Genomic DNA, 18,831 nt, shown 5'->3' with positions numbered 1-18,831 from the left:
GATCACCACAAGTATCGAAACTCGGTTTCTAAAAAAAAAAAAACTGATTGTCTTAATCACTTTAACAAGTTTCAAGTTTATGTTTCAAATGATTCAAATAATTAAACAAAATATTGTAGAAGTTATTTAAGCAGCAAATGTTCTATAAATCTGTATGTATATAGGGTGAGTATAAATTTTATATGAAAATATCTAAGTACAGTATTCTGTACTGAAAAATATATTACACCGGTGCTTTTTCTCTTAAGCAAAATTTAAGTAAAAAATATCGTCAGGACGTCCATCTAGTGGTGAAATAATGCGTTTAAGAATTGACAAATTGATTATATTGTTTGTTCTAAAAGAACCCGAAGTCTCAATATCAATTAGCCAACTGTTTGAAGGTAACAGTTAAGAAAGTAAAAACTATACATACGACAGTCAGATAATGTTATCCTTCTTTTGTTTTATTAATTCCTTAATGACCTCATTAGATTCTAATTACATACTCTTCTTTGTGGAAGGTAATAATTAACTCATTTCACTGAGTAAGTACTTATGTCTTTAAATTTAGAGCCAAAAGCCTATAGAAGGTGTAAATGTGCCCTATTTCAGGGTATTTTTTCAATTTTTTTTCTCTCCTCTTATTAGGCAAACATCCTGAAACAAAAGAACTCCTATACACCGTTGGATAGTTTCTCCAGGTACCATAACAAAAATTACGTAAATGAGCCAGTCTATGCTGGGTGATGGATTCTAACACACACATATAATGAATTATCTTTTATAATAGGATTATAAAGAAACCCATTGAGGCTTGTGACACACTTACGCAGAATGCTGTTTACTACATACATTTAAATGATCAAAATAATGTAGGTTAACAATGTTTATTTTTATTTTATGTAATAAGCTTTTTTTTTTTCCAAAAGTAAGCCGATTTTTATTTCGTTGCAAACTCTCTCTTTGTTAACATGAAGATGACTCAAGAAAGTCGAAATGTTGTTCTGTACTTCGTTTTAATTAATAGCTAATACCTATACCAGCAGTCTTGAGAATACATGATTTTGATTTATTACCCTATGATGTTTACATTCGATACAGCAATATCTTTATAAGTTGCTTCTCGATGAATACAAAGTACAACTTATCTGTTATTGTTTTTTAGGATATGCCTCACTTTATTAGAAAGAAGTGGAACTGTGAAAAACAAACCACAATAGAATTCCATATTTATTTCTTTTTTAAATGTAGGTCGAGTACATGACAATAGGACTGATACTGCAACTTCTCTAAGGCATCCTAAACAAACCAGAACACCAGTTACTTTCTTTATTCAATAGTTCATTATTTGATCGCACCATTTAGTTATGTAACAACACAACAACAACAACCACGAAGGATTGCTCGTAAAACGATTAGATTTTTGGATGAAGTATAGGTGGCACTGCACAATCAGAAAGCGAGGTGGAAGCATTGTATCACAGTGGAATGAGCCTGTTTACAGTTGTTATAGGACGTATAGGCAGGCACTTCTAGGTATTCAACCGTCTTGTTCATACAGTTTAATGTACATTTCTAAAGGTAACAGTTTTTTAAGACACGAGCTGTCGTTTTATTTTTATAACTTGAAGAAAAATTGCGGTCGTCAAAAGGTATGAAGACTGATAACCTGAAATAAAAAACAACATTAATAACCTTTCCAATAACTGTGATAAACATCATCCTCTCTAATCCACGTTTAATGAAGTATTCTATTAAGTTCTAAATTAATCAGGATAAAATTATTTTGGCAAAAGTGATTGAAATCCAAAATAGTTTGGTAACATATTACAAAGAGATAAAAACTACTGTTGACTATTTTATGTTTTGCTAAAATGAAAATATGTATTCAGAGACCGTATTTCATTTTTATAGTGATATGTTCAACACTCACGAAAAAGAAAATACACTTGACATGTTTGTTATTGTCTAAGAATGTTTTACGTAAAAGAAGCTTAAACTACCAGTGAATATCGTTTTTTAAACGAGCGTTTTAGTAAACTTAAAAAGAGTTAATACTCTTATTTAATAACACATTAAATGTGTATTTAATTATCCTTCAATGTATAGTATTCTCTTTTAGCTCTTATACCCACACAATTACCCAATTAGCAATAGGATCTTATGGGAACCTCGATGGAATCTCAAACGGATTTTCCTAAAATGTTGATGTGCCAAATTACTATTAGACTAGAAGGCTGTTAGCTACAGAAACCATAACAACAAATGAGTTAAAATATAATAGAAATATTGTCAATACTAGAATTAATCTTATTAATTACTACTGGTGTTTCCTATGAGTAATTTTATTCAATTGTTTTCGCCAGTTCTTTACTCTAAATGTTACAATGGGGGTTACAAAAAGGTACAAAAGACAAAATTACGGGAAAATTATCACAGAAAGTACCACACCAAAGTACAGCCTATGAAAGTACAGAATCAGTTTCTGACCAGTTGTAGTAAGTTGATTAAGTCGTAGTTCTTAGAACTGAAATACAGTATGACAGGCGTATAGAAATACATGTATTTCTCTAATAGTTATATGCAAGCTCCTGAAGAGGATATGTGAAACTGTTAATAATAGAGGTGGCCAAAAGATAAGATTAGAACTCTTGAAGGATGATGTTGATTATCTCAAGGTATGTTATTATCTATCGAGATAGTTAAAGATAGAGTAAACATTTTGCCATCGACCTTCTGGTAGATACGTATAAGTGCCAATGTTATCTCGAGAACAATAAAATACTCTTTTGGACTAAGTAATCTCAGTGAACGTGATGCTGCTCGAAAACAACAGCAGAGGTGAGTTACCCCAAAGGATGAAATTGGATTACTAATAGTAGAAAAAGGCAAAGCTGTAGACGTGTTCTTTTTACGAATTAGTTCACGTTCAACTTATTCAGCAACGATTAATGACGACAGTTTGTTCCAACGTGGAGAGGTTAACAGCATTTTAGACAGTGTATCAAATGAATTATGGTGTAGGATCAGTGCAGGTTCGTGGTGAATTTAAGCTAAAAATCAATAATCCAAATATACAGAACATGTGACAAAATGATTCGTTTTACAATAAAGAAGCTGATAAAACATTTATAATCAAGTTTTGATTCACACAAAACCTTGATTTGAACATTCTTGCAGCTGTATGGTCTCATGTTAAAACTCAAACGATCAAAGGTATGAGTACACAATACGTCTGAATTTTGAAAAGTAATAAAGAAAAATTACATAACTGTACATGAATAAACTGTATTGCAACATGAAAACAAGGTGTAATGGTGGTCAGTATAAGATAAACGGCTTACATACAAAACGGTAATATAATCATTGTAGAACTGATTTACTTTACCTGGTTTTCCACACGATTATGGTTTGTACTACTTAGTTACCATTGTTCTTGTTTGTGGGCATCTGTATAAATGTCACTTGTGTGTTTTCGTGATTACATCTGTTACTGTATTATAATTACAAAACGGAAGCTGTGTCATTTTTGCGTAGAAATAATTTATAATGTGTAAAGAAAGTCCACAAAGTTTGGAACTGCTTACTGAATGTGTTCCTAGAGGAATCTCGTATTCTTTTAGTAGACGAAGGATCTACAAATAAAAAAGAAAATTATCCTTATTAAGGCATATTTTAACAATCTAGGTGCAATACATTTTGACGAAGTAATACAGCTAATATAAACTAACAAACAATATTGGATGATATTTGATTCGGTTAAAAATAATGAATAATTATATTTTTAAATTAAACACTTGACATACTTATTCAGTAATTGTGAAATGAGTGAGAGAAATGTCTTGTAATAGTGACCCTGATTTTTGTGATAAGACTACTAGCTAGCTTTAAGAAAATAATGTTACAGATGGATTAATCAAACGTTTTATCTAATATATGTTACAAAATTTTAAAAATGCAGTGACATAACCCAGAAAATAATCAGTGTAATGAAGAGAAACGTTATTTCAAACACATAATACAGTGTTTAAAATTTTGACATGTATATCTATTAATCTTCCTCTCTTGGGGTTCTACGAATAAGGATTTTTTTAAACTTTAGCTGCATTTTGAAAATCTAGTGTTCTGAAAACTGACAAACATGGCGTTATAATTTCATATCTACTTCCTTTCGCTAATGTAGTTCTTCAGTCTGATATGAGCCTTCTAAGAATCATGTGTTTGACTTATAAGATACTTCTTACTTAGTACTATGTGTTGTTTTGATGTCATAAACGACACCTCTACTCCTGGTCACATCCTTGCGTATATATATATTTACCTCGAGGCTTATTTTGCATTTATAGCTTAAGATATAGACTTACAACTAATCTAGATCTCCTAAGTTTGCTGTATCTTGTTATGTATTATTGGGATTGCGGTCTAAAACCTCGATATTATCGAACATACCAAAATGATGTATTAATGCGTTTTAACCTTTATAAGATTTTACTTAATGACATTGTATACGTCTTAGTTATACAGGTAGATAATAATTAGATGCATTATTTACTGGGTTAATTTTTATTTATAATCTATGGAACTAATTTCTTTTAATTAGAAATTATATTGATAGTGTGAATGTAAAAAAAAAACACAGAACAACAACTATACTTTAAAACGAACAGTGTCACATCGTGGCCAGATTTTATGGCCCTTATCTCACAATCTGAGGGAAGTGAGTTCGAATTCCAATCATACCAAATATACTCCCCCTTTTTACCATTTTGGCGTAATAATGGTCAGTCAATTCCACTACTCGTTGGTAAAAGAGTAGCCCAAGAGTTGGCGGTGGTGATGCCTTCCTTCTAGTCTTACACTGCTAAATTAGTGACGGCTAGCACTAATTAGTGGGATTGACCGTAACATTATAACGCCCCCACGGCTCAAAGGGCGAGCATGTTTAACGCGATGGGGATGCGAACCCGCGACCTTCAGATTACGAGTCACATGCCTTAACACACTTGGCCATGCCGGGCTATAAATTATGTATATACATAATTATTTATGAACATCCAAAATAACTCTTCCGATAGCTAAGCGAAACAAATTAAAGTCTTATAATGCACAAATTTGATCCTATCTTAGTAGAGATAACTCATAATCCAGTTTTACTCATTAAAAAAAGTTCAAAACAATGAAAAATGACTAGTTAACAATTAAGAATATCAAGTGTGAGAAGTTGTGATTTTGATTTCCATCCAAGATATACTACAAATACCAACGATAACAAGATATTATGAAGTTCTTTCCATTAGTAAAGTAACCTGTTAAGGTTGCTATAATTTCTTAGAGACGAACGAGTATAATATCATTATTTTGATCAGGTTTGATGATAAATCTGCTTTTTACGTAAATTCCAATGCTAAATAAAGGTATTCCTACCTTTTAAAATTAGTCATTCCAAAATCAAACATATCACAAATAAATAACTCCTTCGCTGGTATAGCGGTAAATCTACGGATTTACAATGTTAAAATAAGGGGTTCGATTCTCTTTGGTGAACTCAGCAAATAGCCCGATGTGGCTTTGCTGTAAGAAAACCTACACCAAATAAATAAAATAAATCTGGACATCTGAGCAGATTTTATTCATTTTTTTGTTTTCTTTTGAATTTCACGCCAAGAAACACGAGGGCTATCTGCTCTAGCCTTTCCTAATTTAGCACTGAGACTAATGTTGTTGTTTTTTTTAATTTCGCGCAAAGCTATACGAGAGCTATCTGCACTAGCCGTCCGTAATTTAGCGGTGTAAGACTAGAAGGAAGGTCGTTAGTCATCATCACCCACGGCCAGCTCTTGGTCTACTCTTTTACCAACAAATAGTGGGATTGATAGTAACATTATAATGTCATCACGGCTAAAAGGGCGAGCATGTTTGGTGTGACGGGGATTCGAACCCTCAACCCTTAGATTAAAAGACGAATACCCTAATCACCTGAGGAGCTATATTAATTGAATGCATCACAATTCTGAGTAAACAAAGCTAGAACAATGATGAACTTAAATTCCAACCCGCGACCCTCAGTTTGAGAGTCGACCACCCTAACCACCTAGTGATGACGGGCCTAGCGAGCAAGGAACGATATAATTTGTAATTACAGGTCAGTATGAATAAAGTATATTTACTTATAGCAAATAAACCATTATATTTTAATTTTGGCTGGGTCTGGCAGTTAGCGTGCTGAACTTAATATCAGAAGTTTCAAGGGTCGAGTCGAGACATACTGCTAATCACTTTCAGTTGTGGGGACATTATAAAAGTGACAATAATTTCTGCTATCCGATTATGAATAACTGTGTTTAAGACAGGCACTGCTGGCTAGACATCATCTCTATGTGCATGCTCATCAATAATGTGAACCATTAGTGTCGCAGTTATAGCGATTCAACCCATTTATTGCGTAAGGTAACATTCAAGTTGAAATACCATTTACTAACACGTGGTTTTGTTTGTTTTCAATTTCGCGCAAAGCTACACGAGGGCTATCTACGCTAGCCTTCCCCAATTTAGTAGTGTAGGACTAGAGGGAAGGCAGCTAGTCATAACCACCAACCGCCAACTGTTGGGCTACTCTTTTACCAACGAACAGTAGGATTGATCGTAACATTATAACGCCCCCGCGGCTTAAGAGGCGAGCATGCTTGGTGTGACGGGGATTCTACCTGATTAACTATCTGACCATGGCGGCCACTAAAATGTGCATTCTACTTCACGATTCATCGAGAATGACAATTTTTAAACAGGCTGCTCGTTCATTTTATAATTCGTAAACGTCTTGGAGTGTTAGAATAGATAGAATTTCTTGTACACTCTAATAGTTAAGCAGATATAGCTATGATTTACCTTAATTAATAATAATTATAACTATCATGGAACTCTTAAAATGTTTTCAGTTAATATCATATTACGGCTGTTAAAAATATATGGTAATCAGAATAAATATATGGCTTCTATGCTACAATTTAGCGCTGGATAAGTTTAGTTTTCATTTGTTTCAATACAGACGAATAATTTACAAAATTACTATTCTGTTGTATGTGCTGATATTCATTCTAATGAACTGTATTGTTTTTTGGTTTGTTTTTTTTTCGTTTGGTTTCACATGGACGAAAAGGTATATGAAACCAGTTAACTATATTAATGTACTTTGGCTATAAAAGAAAAACAAAACCTAAGAATCTTAAAACATTATTAGAAACCTATGAAATGTGTCTAGTGTCTTGTTAGTAAATAGACAAAAATCTACTTAAGATACGATATTTTTTTTATTTAATACATCAAAAATTCCAAATATTTGTAGCTAATTCATGACCAAAGCAATATTTAGACACAGTCTAATTCTTCGAAGCTTAGTTTTCATTTGGTAAATAATGAAAGTGTGTGTTTTGTTATAGCAAAGCCACATCAGGCTATCTGCTGAGCCCATCGAATGGAATCGAACCCCTGATTTTAGGGTTGTAAATTCCTAGACTTACCGCTGTAATCATTCCTCCAATTTAACAGTTCTGAATAATGCACACTACTCCTTAAAATGTTGTTTTATTATTTTATTTCTTTACACAATGAAAATAACGGAGACGAAATCTCTTAGTAATCTTAATTTGTTTTGATAAAATCTGGTGCACAAATAACGTCCAAAGTCCATCATGTTTGAATTGTACAGATACAAAAGATAGTCGGTAAATTTACTCTGACTTTATCCCAGATATGCTGTAAAATGTACGATATCAACTAATTGTCTTGACATTCCTGCGATACAGTCTGAGAAGGTTACCTTTGTGAATTAATTTATTAAATGACGAATGAATAAAAACACAGTTTTTGCAACAAAATATTCTGATGATTAGAAAATATATTTAATATGTGCATTTTCTTAGCAAGATAATCTTTCATCTATAACTAAGCAGATGATAGCGTACAATGTTGTTAGTTATTCACATGATTTATTGTATGTAATTAACGCCTTCAGGTACTTACAGTCACTAAGATTAATTAGAATGTTCTTCACTAAAAAGACAATACCATTCTTAACCCTATATACCCGTGTGAACAATTAAACTTCTCTAATATTCAATTCGATATAATAAAATATCTGAAATAAGAGGTGAAGTAGATGCAAATAGGATATATGAAGATGATAAAATGTAATTTTTACACTATTATGAGTGACATACACAATAACAAAGGCAAATTAATATTCACAGAGTTTTTTTTCGCTAATTCAGATGTTTATGAAAATTTGTGCATAATTTTCATGCATATCCGAGTTGAATAATCTATCTTTTTAAAATTTTAATCACCTATTAGAGCAAGCAGATATTCAGTTTTGTCCATGATATTAAGAATTACACCCTATGAGATATCTTAGTCATGAGACAAAACTTGAAATTACTAAACATGATATAGAGGTTGATTTGAATATTCAAAATCAACAAGTCATGTGACAACTATAGACAATTTAAAATCTCGGTAAAAAGAAATCTATCAAAATTACACTTCTTCATTGTTTGTTGATGCATAGATAATGTAATATCACTGAAAACTGATTGATTTACGGGAGGGTACGTTAGAGCCCTTTCTGTTGGAAAATATTCAGGCACTCATATTTTAAAGATGTATTTAGATAGAGAATTTATAATTTCAGAGACCAGAATATACCTTGTACTTACCATGGGGCAACAAAGATATATATAAATAGACCTATGACAAGTGATATCACGATTGCAGGACATTAAGCAGTTGAGAATCTAATAGCACAACGGTTGGCGTCAACAGTCCATATTATGTAAATAATAGAGAAGGGTCTCTGTATGAAAATCGACACAGGTCACATGTACACAAGTTGCTTTCCAGGCACGTCCCATCAACCCTGAAGAATGAGCGGGTATTCATTCTATTCCCTATGAGATGATTGGACATTGCGCCTATAGATTTTTATGCGATCAAACTTTAAAAAGGGACACTGAGAAACTGTCGTCTTTGTAATAGATGAAATATGGAAAGCATACAAATTGAAGCGGTGTGTTTTGTGCATCACAGTCTTACGGCAGAGCCTCTTGTAATGTAAATTACGCTGTAAGGCTATTGCCAGAATATACAGTCGCTAGATGGAGAACTGCTGGACGTGGCAATATGCTAAGATTTACAAATCGTTTTTACATGACGATCGTAACCTCTGTACGAGGTATTAAGCAATAAAATAAAATAAGTGAGAAAAATATGAATTGAATATTTTGACGTTTATACAAAATATCAAATAAGTAAAGAAATATGATATATAAAAACACGTTTAATTTTTTTTCTTCTTTTAAGAAATAATAAACTGCTAAGTCTTCTAAAATAAAATGAGATTAAATATTGGTGCCTGCTCAGATGCAACGTGGTTTCTTGGGACTAGGTGTATAAAATTTAATATTTTATTTGCCTTTTTATTACAATATCAGTAAGAGTGTTTACTTACTTGTCTTGTTCACGAATTGATAAAATGCCTCAAAACCCGTCCCGTCAAAACGGCTGTTAGACCTGAAAGTGACTCGGAAAAAATCCCTTTCAGATTCAATGGTTCCAGGTTTCTTCAGGCCACAGTGACGAGGAAGCTTAGTGATTTCGGAGGGCTGATTAAAGAACTCCAGATAATCACTAGCAGTGTCCGCAGTACAGCTGGAATGTGAAACCAATCCAGCAATTCCAGTTAAATTATTGTAATTAATTTACTTAGACATATTATAAAAAAAAAGTTTAAAACGTCTGTTGCTATCTATTTCTCTCTGACTGTTTATTTATATATATATATATGTATAATATTACTATACTGAAGATTCAAATAGAATAAGATCAAAAGGAAGAACTGCATTAAGAACAGCAAATACATCTCTGACCAATGACAATTTGTTATAAAGAAGCCTGAACTAAAAGTCTAGGGTATATTTTATATCCTACATTAAAACCCGTGGCCTGCGGATTCTTTTAATTAGTGCCGCGTTTTAGATTTTATTTTGTTTTTTTTTGTTTAAAACAAATTATATATATATATATATATATTGGCTATTGCAAAAAAACAGAATCAAAATCATGGTTTTTGTTATAAGAAATAGTAAGTATATTCAGCATAAAACCTTTCAAGTTATAGAATAAATATTCAGTTGTAATATATAGAGAGGTTAAGAATTACTATCAGTAAACAATATCTTTTAACATCAATCAAATATTTGATTGTCGAATGCGTCGAATGGAAGCTCAGAAACTTTTGCAAATATCTTTAGATTAAAATACAGTCAACTATACCTGTTTCTTAAATTATAAGATGAATAATACGTCACACAAGTGTTAGAGATTGATGTTATGGTTTATTTTTATTTAATATTTTACGTTATACTATGTTTCATCCTTAATGTCTCACTAATAATTAATTAGTAGGCTGTTAGTTTTATAAAGTAAAAAGCCAAACAACCTAAAGAACGTAGTTTTAAAGAATTCAGTGCTAATAACAAAACCTGATATTATTACATGATGTTCATTTCCTTCCAGAAGAGCGTATAGGTGCGCTAATGTTGTCGTACAAAATTAGTAGGATGTGGTTTTATCTCATGTTTATAGTTTTGATAATACCATATTAAAGACTGAAATTAATCAGCTATATAGTCTTATAATATCATAAGATCTGTGGTCAACATATGTGACTATTTTAATAATTTGTATTTGTATTTTTAACCTGAACGGCATCATACGACGATGTTAAACGATTAAGTCAGAGACCTTCTAGGATTCACGTAGGTAGTGTCTCTAGTTTTGAACAACTGACGAAAAGAAATATTATTCTAATGAATCGTCTGCCACCACAAGACTTTAGTCCGGCTTTAAACTAACTACGTGATTTACTGCAACAAATTTATAACACACGCAGAGCTGAAAATATGTATCGTGTCCACTGACATTTGAGCTGGAACATCGTCCTTCGCAACTCGGAATGTTAACTGTTAGGTAACTTGCACAAATGAGAGAAGTACCCATGAAACACATATAATGACTCGTTACTTAAATAAACTCTAAAAGTTATAATAATCCATCAAGACAGCTGGAATACAGAAATTAGAATGAAAGGTATTTAATACCTACGTTCGTAAATATTAGTTTATATATATATATATATACCCACATTTTCCCATGAAGTGTAAACATAGAATAGACATTTAGATAAAGATTGACGGTTTTCTTGATAGATGTAAGTTTTAGTTAGGAATATGCTTTATAAGATAACACCCGTGTACTTTTAAAGTCATTGTACTATTATCAAAATACATAAATGCGTCAAATATAAAACAAAACTTACGGTGTTACTCCTTCAACATCAAAATCAGTAAAAGTGACCTGAACCTTTTCAGACTTGGTTCCTATAAAGAAGTAGTGACACTCTGTGTTTCGAGGATACAGTCCAGGATGATTTGGTGAATAAAATGTTCCATTGGTTTGCTCGTGGCTGTTGAAGAGGAAGCCACACACTGCAGACCAATCAAGTAACCAGGTTATTTCTCGAATACGTTTATCTATCTGTCTAATCTAATCTAGACACCTTAATATTTTCCAGTTTTTTCACTAGAATACCATCTACAACAGAACATTTTCCATTCCTTTAGATCAGTAACGAAATTAGGAACAAATTGTGCTCAAAAAGCAAAGTCCCAAGGATTTATATTTTTAAACAAAGTTATTTCAGTCACCACCGAAAGAGTAAATAAGGTTAGTCGCATTTTATTAAAAAAACACACTTTCATATACGAATACAGTTCGAGTTCTGTTGCCACAAGTGATGTGTTCAGCAGCTATATACCTGGTTCACTGCAAATTCTATATACCTTTACAGTGCAACACTACAAAAGCTACCTTTACAGTGCAACACTACAAAAGGTAGACTTCTGGTTCGAAGCTTATGTTATAGCCCTTTTCAAAGAAGAAGATTATAAGTTCAGAGACAAGGGAAGTCTTTAATGTTTTTCCAAAAAATTGAGAAAATTGGAAATCAGAGTTTTCAATACAGCAACGGACTCTGAAACTAAATCGTCTCCCAGCATTGCTTTCATCCAATAAGTAAAACTATAGTTACAAAAGAGAGCCTTCCGACTCAAACAAAGCCATCGAGATGAAATTGAATACATCTCATTGGATCGTCAATAATACGATAAAGAGCTTGTAGCTTACAAACACTTACACACCCGAAATTCACAAGTTTTTAGTCCACTTTGAAGTCTTTTATATGCACAATGTGATACAAGAAGGAGCAGTTTTTTCCGACTACACACAGGTGTATTTCTATTCCTTTACTTGTTCACTTAAAACATATTTTACAATCATATGTCAACGCATAGTAAAGAATCTGTTGATAACTCGTCGAGAAGTAGGGTCTAAAATTGAGCTAATCATCTTTTTCATAATACTATTATGATGGAAAATACAATATTAGACAATATTGGATAATCATGGTCGTCACAATGTGTGCAATGAATAGTAGAGAAAATTGTTTCAGGGTAAGTACAGAATGTTGTTTTTGTAAAATATGATTAACCCTCAAGAACAGTTAAAAGTTATAAAGTTCTCCGAGTGTACATATACAATGAACTATATATTTATGAATAAATACAGAGAATAAATAGAACTTTTTTATCATGAAACTAATAATACAATCACAAAAACACATTATAAGAATTTAAGGAAAATTTAAGATGTTTTCTCTGCTGTTTCATTTTCAAAGGATGAGGTAATTGATGCAGTTTGAATATTTAATAAAGCAACGAATGCCAATGATATTATATTATCTGAGTAAATCCAAATTAACTAAAGTAGTTAATATAATCGCAATTTTTCAATAAATTATACACTAAAGTTGCACCTGAAAAAAACGTTTTACTTTGTATCAGTGGTTTGAAAAGGTGAAAATCTTAATCTAGCAATATTTGAACGAGTGATATGCATACCTGGGAAGATGCTTTAATCTGTTAGTAACTAATTTTCGGTGATTGTAGTACTAATTTCTAGTTCATTGGTTTATTTTGTTTGTTTCAGATATTTCACAAAGTTACCTTAATTTTGAACTGAGAAACTAGAAGGCAAATAGTCAGCTGTACCCATCGCTAACTCTCATGCAATTCTGATCGATTAATTAAATTTGACTGTTGCTCATGTAACCTACTCATTATCCTTAATTACAGAGAGAGATTCTGTGTCAAAGGGACGTGAATCGTAAATACTCGGATTCAGAGTAGAGCACGCTAACTACAGCCTTTATTCAGTTAGAAGGATTAAATTAGGTAGTTCTCAGAACAAAGACGTGGTTTTATTGAATATCCTGTTTATTAAAACGAAACATAACTGTATAGTTGTTTGTTTGTTGTTCCAACCAATCCGCAAAAGATAAAGCCTCTTTCTCCCCAAACCCGAAACATTTCATCATGTGAAATAGGTAGGCAAATACAGATTGGGTTAAAGTGCATGAAACACATTTTAATAGGGAAGCAGTTGTCACTAAGAAAAATGTCTTGTGGTTCTGTCTAGAATTAGTTCTTTAGTTTCAAAGACTCGACTTTTTATTTTATCGAATCAATCATATATATTTGTATTTCTTCAGCATCAGTAGCACATATATAAATATAAACTTAACATTTTACCTACGGGTTTACATTTAGAGAATATGAAAATAATTGTAGTACATTAATTAATAAATATTGGAGAATAAATTCATCTCTAAGAAACTCATGTTCGCACTTAATTTGGGTTCTAGCAAAGCTGAAAACTGGAGTGATATCGTGAGAGCACTAAAAAAATTTCCTTCTAAATTAAAAATGAAAAACGTTGAAGATTTATTTTGAAGTTTACGTGTTAAAAGTTTCTACAAAATTAGAACATAAACACAATGAGGCGATTCTGCCTTTAAAAGAGTAGTTCATATTCCATAAAATCAGCTATCATCTTAATAGGATGAAAAAACATATTTAGCAATAAAGTATATAAAACTTGCTATGTTTAGAATTACTTTGGTTCTAAAGAATGCTCAATTTCTACATGTTTATCTTATTTAAACTGACAGCTAAATGTTTAGCATCTGATAATAAATTTATATCCTCCTATGCTGAAGATACTTGTTTGCTAATGGATTAAATAAGTTACTTTTTTCCCATACTTACAAAGTATTTTAAATAATGGTTAAGTATGAAAAATATATCAAAAACATTCTTTTTAAGGAGATTGAGAGAGCTCTAGGTTTTGATCCATGATACGTTAAAATGATCCATAACGTACACGTTCATAACAAATTGAAATATACTTGTCAAAATAAGCCAGTCTAAATTATTATTATTCACTGGTGACTTACTAGCGATGTAAAACTAGTGAAACTAGAATTATCCATACTTACAATGAACAACAACTTTGTGAAACTTCCCATCCTTAATATTTCATATATGATAGTAAACGCTTACTTGTATAAATAACAGCAACTAGTGAAGCATCCATACGTTGCCTTAATGATGTCCTTGAGTACACAAGTATGAAAATAACTATTTTTATTGACACGGTCTAAACGCTTATTTGCTACAAAAAGTGTATAATAACCCTAGACTTTGCAACAGTACTTTACGTGTAGAAAATTTTCAGTGTTAAATCTCATTCCAATTATTATGATATAATTATGTAAAGCATTTTAAATTAGTGAGTTGACGTGAAAAGCTCTTACCTAATTGCTGATCTTGAGTTCCCACATTGATTCCGAAATCTGACAAAAAATTTATAATTATTCACTGAATATTATGAAATATTCAATTAAATATTTAAATTTCTTAAGAAATTATTTTGTAACAGTTATACAAAACTTATAAAAAGCAGAGCGATAATTATAAAGTAACTCTTGCTTTGATAGAATTTGGGTTATTCTAATTACTGTGAAAATACTGCTTTATAGAACAAGATCAGTCAGTATGACTGGAGTAAATGAAACAAACTACGTTACAGTTGGAGTATTTATTACCAAGCCACGAAACTATATATCAATTAAGTATATTTTGATATTTTAATCATTAGAGTTTCATGTACGTTATATCATTAATTATTGATAATTTACTTATTTGGCCAGTGATAACATCTTTTAACACATATATTATATACCATCTAATTCACATATTCGATCATTACCGTTGTAACATAACACACATTGCATTAGGTTCATGCCTGTTTCTATTAAACCACAGGTGGATGAAGAATTACAGGAACTCATGATTCTTTGGCTCGTTTCATTACATATTTCTAAAGATTTTTCTTATTAAATGAAGCTGGGCTTCTGAAACTCTACCTAATTAGTTCTGTCATTATCTGCGGCGTGATACAAATGATAGTTATTTTATTTGAGATGAGTGACACATCCGAAGAAGTGTTTTCGTTAGTTTCGCTGCTTTATGGCAGTGCTCTGTAATGTCTATTCAATGAACAGTGGCTGAATGAAAATGAAAGAAGAAAGTATTCTGTAACATCACTACAGGTTTCAACATGACGGTCCATCGGAGGGCTAGTGTAAGTTTACGGTAAAATCCGTGGTTCAATTTTTCTTTGGGGTCACAGTGGGGGTACTTATTTTGTAACTTTGGCTAAAACAAAAACATTTAACATACCATGGTTTGGTAAATAACAAGATAATTGTTGATAACGGTCTAAAATGAAAAACAACAACAAGTATTCCACTAAGTTGTTGCCTGAGTTTCGGTCAATATTATCTTATGGTCTTGTAGAATGATACTGTATGTCTCAGTAATGTGTTGTTGCTCTAATTGCTAATTTAAAGATGCATTCTTGCAGAGCGATAATGTACGTCTCAGCAATGTTTTGGTGCTCTAATTGCCAATTTAAACTTGCAGTCTTGCAGAGCGATAATGTACGTCTCAGCAATGTTTTGGTGCTTTAATTCATAATTTAAACATGAAGCTTTGCAGAATGGTACTGTATATCTCAACAATGTATTGGTGCTTTATTTGCTATTTTAAATATAAAATACAACACATTTTATTGGCTTCTATAAGCTTGTGTAGTCATCTTGGCTTTGAAATAAAATGTTTATGCGTTTGTGGAAGATCGTTTCTTATTTTATTGATCTGAATAACAAGAGTAAAGTTTGAAAACTATTTATTTTTATAATCAGAATTTTATGCCTGTTTCAAGACTTGCAGATGTTACTCACAATAATTGTATCTTTAGTACCTACGAAGATTGTACACTTTAATACCTTAGTGGCCTTTTTGAAATTACTTTCCATTATATTTTTTTAATAAATGCGTTACATCTAGTAAAACAGAGTCGCATTATAATTCGCTGTATTTTTCTGCAATTCCACAGCTTTGAAATATATCGATATTATATTGTCGATATGTAAAACGTCTGAGTGTTATATGTGTAACAGCGTTAGGCTGGTCGTATAATAAAGCTTATCAAGAGAATTATAAAGCCTTAGAGCATAATAAAAAATCATAATGAACAATCTCAAGCTTTTTCTAAAATAACAATATTTGGATTTTTCTGTTCCTAATAGAGACCGATAAAATCGATTTCCACAAGCATAACTGGATTAAGGCTGTAAATTGATGCCTGTAATCAGGCCCATTACTAAAGATTTGAAGATTTCGACGTAAGACGAAAATATGGAGTCTTTTAATAACTGCCTGGTTATAACAATTTCTTGTGTATTTTGTTATACATATATAAATCAAATAGAGTCAAGCCGTAAACTTGAAGCAAAACCATAAATTAAAATCAAAATTATATGTTTTCGAAATAATTTTTTCCAATGTATAAGGGATCTTCACAAAACATGTCATGTTTGTTTGCACGTTACTTAAGTCGTAAAGAATTTACAATGGATAACATTTGGAGAAAATGAAATGGAGAAAACCTAGAGACGTTTTGTCTAGTGTCTTTTTATACTGGAGATCATAGTGGAATCGCTCCAGTTTCATGGTTTTCTCTATAATCTTCTAGTTTGAACTGAAGAACTGCTCCTTTTAATTGTTTTATATACATCTGTTCAATGTCTTGAAACTATCAGACTCTCAGGGCAATAAGTGACTACTCGTTCTTTCTAACAAGAAATAATAATAATAAAGCTTAAGGAGTAAAAGTTTTTGTTGTTCCAGAAGAATTATAGGGATGGAAACCCGAATTGAAAGTTAATTAGATAACTAAATAATCCAGTTTAATAAAAGTGTCCAAGTTTCTACTAAATATATATATACATATTATGTTGTAGGTATTTCATAGCTTTGGTTCCTAAACTACTTTCACATCTAATTCATTTCATATATTAAACTACATGGTTAAATGTAACATGCAACTTTTTGGACTTCCATAACACTATTTTCTCACATTTGTTTGTTTGTTGTTAAGCATAATTTTATGTAATATTTGCACGCCATGTATATTAAAATCCCATTTTTAGAGTTGTAAGCAGTCATGCTTAACGCTGAGCCACCGAGGAGCAATTCTTAAGAGTTTACTCGTTAGAGTCAGAGAGATGATAAATTTCAGATGAGAATGTAAAAGCTACATTTGTGGAACATTATAGCTGTGTTTATGAAAATAAAGAAATAAATAAAATAATTTCAACATCAAATTATTGCGCAAAAATCAGATTACTTTAGCTCTTTGCCGTTACAAATTATTACCTATTTTTACTATTTTTAAATCATGATTTTATGTTACATGTTTTTTTTATGGACCATTTTGTCATATCAGCTAAATAAATGAAACATAAAATAATTCTCCATAATTACATTTTTATGATAACAAATATTTTTAAATTGAAGAGATTTCGGTGAAATAGCAGATTATTTTACAAATGGATATAAATGTGTTATTTTTCTTTGCTGTTAGTATTCACGATTCTAACAACATCACAGCTTCAAATAAAAAAATGTATACTCGTTTCAACTAAAATTTAAATCGTAATAGATAGAAGTGTAATATACGTAATTAGATTTTATTATATTTTCTACATAAGCAATGGCATGAATAATAAGATAAGTGAAACATATTTCAAAATATTTCATTCTTTTTACTACGAGAATAATATTAGTAAAATTAGGTAAAAACTCGTTACTTTAACCTAGAGACTATCTCTTCTAGGTAAGTAATGTTATTAAACCTATAGACTTACTCTTCTAGGTAAGTAATGTTATTAAACCTATAGACTTACTCTTCTAAGTAAGTAATGTTATTAAACCTATAGAATATCTCTTCTAAGTAAGTAATGTTATTGAACCTATAGACTATCTCTTCTAAGTAATGTTATTAAATGTGAGATACAGGAAAAACCTATTATAACATAACTAAACATCTTTTTTCCAAGAGGATCGCTTCACGAAAACGGCAATGCTAATGTAATGAATAGTCTAATATAAATTTCCTACAAAAATAATATTACAGCGTATCGTATCTAAGTAAGTGAATTAATTACAGCGTTGAACTTCGACAAACAGAGAAAGAAAGATTAATGGAGAAAACCCTTAAAAATCCACTTCACATAATGGTGTTTATCTTACGACACTATAGATAATATATAAAAAAACTAAAGTTCATTATTTATATAGTTTGTTTAACATAATAGCCATATCTTTTAAGTATAATAAATTAAAGTTACTTTTAAGAATACATTTTCATAGATTGCAAACAGTTTGTACCATAACCCTAAATTATTTATTTACTTCTCCCAGTAAAATTGTTTTAATGTTTATCTGTTTTTCTTGGCTGCAGTATTCTGTATTTTGTTGTTATTTAACTCTT

General features: G+C 31.3%; 1 protein-coding gene across 1 annotated transcript in view; it reads right to left on the bottom strand.

The window, feature by feature from the left end:
• Positions 1-1,194: 1,194 nt before the first annotated feature.
• LOC143229282 (suppressor of lurcher protein 1-like) overlaps positions 1,195-18,831 on the bottom strand; it is a 113,093-nt gene continuing 95,456 nt past the window's right edge. The window contains exons 10-14 of the mRNA XM_076461406.1: positions 14,747-14,785; positions 11,354-11,522; positions 9,485-9,684; positions 3,570-3,617; positions 1,195-1,651 (exon numbers count right to left, since the gene is read on the bottom strand). Of these exons, the coding sequence (XP_076317521.1) occupies positions 1,575-1,651; positions 3,570-3,617; positions 9,485-9,684; positions 11,354-11,522; positions 14,747-14,785 (533 nt within the window). The 3' untranslated portion in view covers positions 1,195-1,574. The remainder of the gene's footprint in view (positions 1,652-3,569; positions 3,618-9,484; positions 9,685-11,353; positions 11,523-14,746; positions 14,786-18,831) is intronic.

Source organism: Tachypleus tridentatus, chromosome 10 (assembly GCF_004210375.1).
Source record: "Tachypleus tridentatus isolate NWPU-2018 chromosome 10, ASM421037v1, whole genome shotgun sequence".
NCBI lineage: Eukaryota > Metazoa > Arthropoda > Merostomata > Xiphosura > Limulidae > Tachypleus > Tachypleus tridentatus.
Note: the sequence above shows the minus strand (reverse complement) of the source record. Positions and strands in the feature narration are given on the sequence as shown.